Source organism: Littorina saxatilis, linkage group LG11 (genome assembly GCF_037325665.1).
Source record: "Littorina saxatilis isolate snail1 linkage group LG11, US_GU_Lsax_2.0, whole genome shotgun sequence".
Taxonomy (NCBI): domain Eukaryota; kingdom Metazoa; phylum Mollusca; class Gastropoda; order Littorinimorpha; family Littorinidae; genus Littorina; species Littorina saxatilis.
Window position 1 is genome coordinate 6,259,229 of NC_090255.1, and position 8,613 is coordinate 6,267,841.

General features: G+C 42.4%; 1 protein-coding gene across 2 annotated transcripts in view; it reads left to right on the forward strand.

Moving 5' to 3' along the window:
• The window catches only part of LOC138979612 (proton channel OtopLc-like), a 39,783-nt gene extending 31,170 nt beyond the window's left edge, over positions 1 to 8,613 (forward strand). For both annotated transcript variants that reach the window (XM_070352327.1, XM_070352328.1), the window contains 4 exons: positions 1 to 156; positions 1,060 to 1,212; positions 2,072 to 2,724; positions 3,402 to 8,613. The exon at positions 1 to 156 is cut by the window's left edge and continues 133 nt beyond it. In XM_070352327.1, coding sequence (XP_070208428.1) covers positions 1 to 156; positions 1,060 to 1,212; positions 2,072 to 2,724; positions 3,402 to 3,542 — 1,103 coding nt within the window. In that variant the 3' untranslated portion in view covers positions 3,543 to 8,613. The remainder of the gene's footprint in view (positions 157 to 1,059; positions 1,213 to 2,071; positions 2,725 to 3,401) is intronic.

The window sequence follows — 8,613 nt, forward strand, 5'->3', positions numbered from 1 at the left end:
ACGACGAACACCATGACGACGACCTTCACCACCTTGGCGACGACCTTCGTCACCTTGGCACCGACCACGCGTCTGATCACACGGAAGCCTCGTATGACAACCTGCACACGGATACGGAGAATGTGACTGTTTCTCTTGGAAGGAAACTGTTTGCAGGTACGTATTTCTTCGTGATGTTTTCCTCTGAAACAGCGGCTAGCACACGTTGTGCATTCTGTGAAGGTTATGCACTTGAAAATACAATCAATCCTGCCACCTCTCGAAAACAAACACATGTCCTAAACGGCCACACAAGGGATCGGCGACGACTTTATTTTTCTCGATTACACCCCAATCACACACACACGCCGCTTCTACTACGTTGTAAAATTGTCCGAGAGCGTGGCAAAGCGTAGGCCAAACGTGGGAGGATCTCCATAAGCGTGGTTTGATGGGGGTGGGGTGGGGAAGCTGCGAGCTCTCCCCACGCTCTCCCCACGCTCTCCCCACGTTTGCACAAAAGCCGGGTCGTGGCCTACAGAAAGCGTGGCAAAGCCTTATTAAGAACGTAGCGGGAACGCCATTATCGTACAAGCAGCGTGGTAGCATCGTGGTGAGATCTCCGTGGTCGTGATAAAACCACCATCAGGTCCGTTCATCTTCGAAGGTGGGGTATAATCGCCGTCAAAACCCAGCACATGGCAAATAAAAAAAATACTACATCAAGACTGTACTGCGCCGCTACCCGGCTAAGCTTGTTTTGTGCAATTCAAAATAAGCGCAGGGAGAACGTGCAGCTTCCCGATCTAGCAGATCCCACCCCGACCAAACCACGCTCATGGAGATCCTCCCACGTTTGGCCCACGATTGGCCACGCTCTGGATTTTGACGGCGATATGCCCCGATTCGATAACTTTTTCAGATCGGCGTGATCGGCATGGTCGTGGTAAGGACGTAGTGCTGTGTGATGGGGCCCAAAGTAGAGAATACTACATGCTTTTTTGTGTCGTACCTATTGGTTAAAAACTGACTAAATAATTTTTATCTAATTTTAAATTTTTATTATTTCTATTTTTGCAGTGGCGGCGTCAGCAGTAAACGGTAGCGGTGGGGCGAGTCTAGGCGGTCTTCTGGAGATGCGTTGTTCCTGGGACAACATGATGGGCAAAGCTGTGGACTCCGCCGGTCCCTATCTCTACCCCTGTACCATAGAGTACAGCCTCATGTGTGCCGGTACGTATGCACTTCAATATAGGCACATGTGCACTTCTATTCTCGATGCTAGTTACACCAGACAAAAGCGTGAAAACTTACTAGGAAAACATGATTGGCATGGCTGCTGACGCCGCCGGTACATATCTCTACAGGTACATATGTACTACTATTCCCGATGCAAGTAAGAATTAACAATTGCGTGAAAACTTACTTCAACAACATGATGGGCAAAGCTGTGGACACAACCGGTCCCTTTCTCTACCCATGCACCATAGAGTGCAGTCTCATGTGCGTTGGTACGTATGCACCTTTAACATCAAGTGAACGTGCACTGAGTTTAGAAAAACACTTGTCTTGTTCACTTGATTTTGTCCTCGGACAACATGATGAGTAAAGCTGTGGACCCCGCTGGTCCCTACCTCTATCCGTCGGTACGTATGCACTTCAGTATAGATGCATGTGTACTACTCTTTCCGGTGCAAGTTAGACAAGACAAGAGCGTTAAAACTTACTGGGCAAGGCTGTGGAGGCCTCTGGCCCGCTGGCCCCATGTACCAAAAAGTACAGCCTCATTTGCGCCGGTACGTATGCACTACAGAGTGGGTAGCCTCTGGCCCGCTGGCCCCATGTACCAAAAAGTACAGCCTCATTTGCGCCGGTACGTATGCACTACAGAGTGGGTACACATGTACCGAGCTTGAGAACATAAATCAAATTCATCCCCCAGTCGGCCCCTGTCTGTACGCCTTCACTATCGAGTACATGGAATTAGGGCACATGTACTGAGTTAAAAAATAAAAACATATTAAAGTCAAAACCATTATTTCTTTAGCCTACCATACTTACCAACTAACCCTCGTATCCTCTCCGTGTGCAGGCATCTTGTACGTGATGTGGAACAACGTGGGCACCAGACCGAGACGCCGCACGGACAGCGAGATGGAGGACGACGACGAGGGCGACGAGCGTGTGCAGCGCATGAGCGTGGACTGCACGAGCTCCTCACGTGGCCTCTTCCTCGGCATCTTCCTCACCGTGGGCGCCATCATCTCCATCATCGCTTTCTACGTCATGGTGGGCCAACCACATCTCAAGTCCCAGGCCCTCCTCCTCACCCACCTCTCCGAGACCGTCATCTACTTCGTCACGGTCTTCGCTCTCGTCATGGCGTCGCTGAAGATGCGTCAGCTGGTCTTTCACGTCGACCACAAGTCCGATCTCGAGGAGACCCTCATCATCATCGCCTACACGGGACTCCTCGCCTTCAACATCTTCAGCCTTATCGCCGCCATCCTCATGGCTCCGGCAGAGGGCGCGGCTTTGACCATCATGTCCAACTTTACCATGATGCTGCAGTCCGCCTTGCAGACCATCTTCATGCTGGCTGGGGACAGGATGTCCGCGTCTAATGCTCTCCAGGAGAGGAAGAAGCCTGGGCGTGAGTACGTCACCTTTCTGCTGCTGTGTAACTTCGCCATGTGGATGATCAACACTTTCGAGACGCAGAAGCCTGAGCACAACCCTTTGCAGGTACGTGCGCGATCTCTTTTTGTCTTCATTTTCACATTTATCAAAAACTGGGTAACAAACAAATTGTCATCATTTTCACGAGTTTTTATTTATAACAGTTGGGTAACACAAAACACTGTTGATAAATCGAGGTGGTGAATGGGTGGTGAATGGGTTTGAGCTTGAGGTGAAACGTGGATTGTCAAAGTAAAAGCAAATCCGGCTTTGTATTGGACGTGTTTCCGAGGACAACGATTGTAAACATTCACTCCTAATGGCCCAAGCAATGTTGAAAATTACCGCGGCGACCCATGAGACGTTCCTGAAAAAAATGTCTCTTTGTGGTGCGAGATCAGTGTGACATGCATAGTTTCCAGAACCCCATTTTTGACTTTCAAAGTTTATACAGTATACATTTGCAATGCACGAGACAACTTAATGGGGATTTTTGGTTTAATGATATGGTAAAAACGCGACTAACAGTGTTGACTGCTTGAAACAAAAAAAATAATAACAGAGGGGAGTAGTCTTCCTCAATCTGGTTCAGAGCATAATGTATTTCAATTTTATACTTCGCGTAGTCGACTTGGCCCAGTTAAGGACAAGCTTTAGGTCGAGGTTCTTGTGCACGTGTTGTTTTGTCTTGAATTAAACGTTTCAAACATTTAACCGTTATTGTTCTTTTATTTTTTTTACAGGTGCTGTTTTACGGTCCGGAGGCGTGGTCAATCTTCAGCCACATCTCTGTCCCATTGGGCATCTACTACCGCTTCCATTCTACCGTCTGTCTGTCCAACATCTGGAAGAACGCATGGAAGTTCCGGAAACATCAGCATTGAAATACCAGTGCGTGTGTGGATTTTTCAAGTTGATTATCCGCTAAAAGCATTTCTGGACTCATTTCGCCCGGTAACCAACATTAAAATGCTTGTGCTTGTGTGGATTTTTCAAGTTGATTATCCGCTCAAATTGGTTTTTTTGGACTTAGTTCGCCCGGTAACCAATATTGAAATGCCAATGCGGGTGTGGATTTTTTTTATTCGATTATCCGTCAAATTTGTTTCTGGACTCAGTTTGCCCAGTAATCAACATTGAAATGCCTGTGCTCGTGTGGATTTTTCAAGTTGATTATCCGCTCAATTTTTGTCTGGACTCAGTTCGCCGGTTGGTTCTACTTTACTTCTTCGACAGGCTTCGCTATCCCTGATTGATCATGGATTGAAAATGCGCCTGCATGTATGGGATCTTGTGGATGCGAGCGTTTGGATTTTGATTTTATATGCGATCAACTGGGTTGGACGCTGTTTTTGCTGGTTGAAAACTGAGTGAAATGCCTGCACGTGATGCACGAAGTTGGTGTTTGTAATACTTGGACATTGGTCTACATCTCTGCGGTTAGGTAATGTCACTGCGTGCTTCCCATGCGTTTTCATTATTTCCATATAACAAATGCACTCACAATATAATGAAAGACGATGTTGTTTGAGTTCTGTTAAAACAAATTTAAAAAGAAGAAAAAAGAGATGAGCTTAACTAGGATACGTTGTTGTGTTTATTTGATTTTCACTATTTGTAGTCTGTATTGTTTTTGTTTTTTTAAAAAGAAGATGTTGTTTGGAAAGTTTAAATCGCCTTGCAATTGAAGTGATATGATTTTGATTTTTGCAATCATCTGTCAGGATTTCTCAAGAGTACTGAAAGTACATGTTTGCTTGCTTTACTGTGAAGGACGCCTAGAAAACGATTGCTAAACACGATTAAATTGCAGCTATATAATCGACCCGCATCATCTTGGATTGAAATCTTTGCTCGCGAAGCCAAGCCAAGAAAATGCTGGTCAATGTTAACTATGCTAACACCTATTCAAGAAAATACTTTCATTATTTTGGTCGACGTTTTCGTTGTGTCAGCCTTGATTCAAAAGGTCGGACTGTCGGACTATTCTTAGTGCTCTAAGAGTATTATTTCGGCGTTAGTTATCAATGCCTAGTTAGTGTGTGCTTAGTTTATATGCTGGAACTGTGGTAATGTGATTTGTTGCTGCTGCTGTGACGACTAATATCATTTTCTGTTGTTGTTGTTGTTTATGTTGTTGTTGTTGCTGCAGTTGATATTATATCATTGTTTTGACCCATAACCCGGTATTTTCCTATAGACGAAGACCGATGTAGTTTTTCCTTATTTGCAAACAATGTTGAGTCACCAAATTTGTATCGCGTTTTTGCTGCATTTAACGCGTTTTTATCATTATTTTTTCTTACATACTTGAAGTCATAATGTCTCGTGTAAGCTTAAGTGTTCATTTTAAAGGACATTTCGAAGAAGTAAGGGCGTGTGTCCATTTTTGTGGACAACGTCAGGAGGATCATAACTCATTAAATAGGGCATGACGTCACGCTTACACTAAATCACGAGGTGAGCGTGTGATGACGTCATACTTGTAACTATTGTAGTACATAACTTTATATTGTCCACTGAGAGAAATGGCATTACATTCCGGTTTCACTTTGAAGCTCATAATCACCTTGTTTGTATTTTGGATGTATATGTTTTGTTTAAAATCAGACATAAAGTTCGCATTCAAAATCTAACCAAAAAACAACAAGAACAAACACGCCCAGGAAGACCGGGTAAGTACAGTGTTGAACGCTGGGAGCTTTCTTTTACAAAAAACTCTATTGTCGTGTATTAATGTGATTTTATTTTGTTGTTGACCTACTGCTTGTACGTGTTGCGCAATTGTGCAAACTGCGTCATATACTCATCGTTTTCATAAATGTTTTCGGAGATTTGATATACAGAGATTACAGGCTGCGGTCCAGACGATATTGATTCTATACAGATGTGACAGGGGAGGCAACCGCTCCTTTCACAGCAGACTCTGCACCCGAGTTGTTGGCCTTTAAGTCAACACCGGTGGGTTGTGGAATTCTGTTTGTGATGGGGTCTGGTGGTTTCCGATTGTCTGTATGTTCATGGAAACCTTCGGGTTTGCATAACAGTTTTCAATCCTGTTTGATTGCACTTCGCCTCCCGAGATGATCGTAGTGTTTCGGCACTTGGTTACACCAAACAACAAAAACAATGAGAAAGAAAAACACCCCAAAACTATCTATGACATTCTTGTTTGTTTGTTTTTGTCCAGGGAGTTTTTGATTTGAACACAGGGGTGAGGAGGTCAGCTGCTCACCCACTGAAAGTTACGTTTATTTTGTTTAAATGTGGGACCCCCCCCCCGCGCACACACACACACACACACACACACACACACTCACACACACACACTATCAACATCCTACTCATGCTTTCTCGTTCTTTAAAATGTTTTCAGAGGAGCAAAGAAAAGTAGGATCAGAGATATTATCGTATCTTTCGATGAATCGTTCGCCGAGTTTGTGGTTAAAAGATAAGAGTATTTACTGGTCAAAAGATAAAGCGTGTTTGTAAATGTTATTCCATCGTTGCCTAAACTCTCTGTATATCATATCCCTGCAAAGTGTTTCCAGTCATCCAGTTTGTGATCTCATTTTGTTGTTTGTAGTGTGAATATATTTTCATTACAATCTCAGTGATTAAAATATATAGTCAAATGAGCATTAAAGTTATGGACCCAAAATGCTTTGCACGTTAACCGAGAAAGTGTACTAGTATAGCTTTAAATGTTTAAGAGCTTTTAATTCATGATTGAGTCAGTTTGCATGAGAATTTTAATTTTTGTTGTCGTATAAATCTGGTTCGATTTTTTTTCTGTTGGAAATACTATTATTGCCTATATGTGATAATTCAGTTGTTGATCAGTGTGATACATAGATACGGCAAGGCTTTAATATAATATCTGTTATAATAATATCAGTGTGATACATAGATAATGCAAGGCTTTAATATACTATCTGTTATAATAATATCCAGGTTTGTGCATGGAATACGAGCATCTTTCCAATTGGAAACATACCAAAAATCAACAGAGTGCATGCGTTCTGAGCAAAGGCTTTTATTGCTGAATTGTCAATCTGCAAAAATAATTCAGCAAACCTTGCTCACTTTGAAGCAGCGAGGCTGTAGAGTTTTGTGACCCCCCGCGGGTTAGGGGGAAGAATTTACCCGATGCTCCCCAGCATGTCGTAAGAGGCGACTAACGGATTCTGTTTCTCCTTTTACCCTTGTTAAGTGTTTCTTGTATAGAATATAGTCAATGTCTGTAAAGATTTTAGTCAAGCAGTATGTAAGAAATGTTAAGTCCTTTGTACTGGAAACTTGCATTCTCCCAGTAAGGTCATATATTGTACTACGTTGCAAGCCCCTGGAGCAATTTTTTGATTAGTGCTTTTGTGAACAAGAAACAATTGACAAGTGGCTCTATCCCATTCCCCCCCCCCCCCTTTCCCCGTCGCGATATAACCTTGAACGGTTGAAAACGACGTTAAACACCAAATAAAGAAAAGTAAAGGAAAGAGTTTTGTGTGTATATATATGTCTTTGTGGAGGGATGCTTGTATTCTTTGTTAAAGCATGGGAAGATCTGTGGTGATGTACACAATCGCTTAAAGTTACGCGTGGAGGGGGAGGTGAAAGAGAATGAGTCAAATCTTGACATTTTCTGTCTAAACAAGAAATTCCTCCGATAGGAAAAACACCCCCGTCAAAGGGAAATAACCTTCTCAGTTGGTGGCAGTGAGAATGGTTATTTCCCTTTGACCAACGGGGGTGTGCCTCTATAAGTCCTTGTATAATTTTAATCCACCAATAACTCCCTAACCGTGTGTTTGACTGGTCCCAATTTTTGTAAAGACCGTCTCAGGAATGTATAGAACCTGTTCACCAAGTTTGGTGACGATCGGTCCGTTCATTCTTGAGATCTACTTGCGAACACAAACACCCAAACAAACACCCAAACAAATACCCAAACAAATACCCAAACAAACACATCGAGCGAAACCTATACACACCCCTATACCGGGGGTGTAATAAAGATGCGAAGCTTATTCCTTATGAACCTCTCACTCCACATTGCTTGGAATTGGTTCCGAACACCTGGTGTTCTTTTGCTTCACGTATTCGCAGTGCTTTTTCCTCTAGTTAAGAAAAACCTTGGGATTGAACAGAAGAACAATACATCCTCTCTGATCTTCACATTTCCACGTGTAGATTTTCTCATTTTGGACACAATGGAGATGAGAAATGCAATGTCCGACCGACTCGGTGAAACACTCATCATTTGTTAGCTGACAAACCCCCCCCCCCCTCCATCGGATATTTACTTGTTACTAACGTTGGACTTCAACAGTGTGTCATTACTAACACAAACGCTAGCAATAACACAGTCATATAATTCACACAATGTGTTCATTCAACGCAGACTTTTTTTTTTAATTCAAAACGGCTGTTCTATAATGTATTGTCGTTTGTAATTTTGTTTCCAAAATATTACTCGGACATGTCACCTGTGTACACAGTACTGTTGTATAATGTATCTCGATAGGCATACTAACTAATAAAACAACATCTTTCAGTCTAGATATCACAAAGTCTTCACCAAGAGAAAGCATATTTTACCTAGTATTCCTCGCACACCTGTCTCTGATTAAACCACTAAGTTTGTTAAACACAGCACAAACGAATTTTTGTTCTTAGAGTATAAAACTTTAAATAAAATAAGCGCTTTTGCTGATTTGTGGGAGTTACCTGGCTAATACGTCTGAATTTTAAATACTTCTACATTTTCTTTGGAAGTATACGTCCAGGTTTTCCCCATAGATTCAGAGCTTGATTGCTCATATATTCATGCACATACTGTAACTGATACGCTGATTATGGGAATGTAAATTATCAATGAGTAAACGAAGTAAATAGTATGTTGTTAATTTTTAGTTTCTTTGCATAAATGTCGAAAGAATAAAGTATTGCACTTTG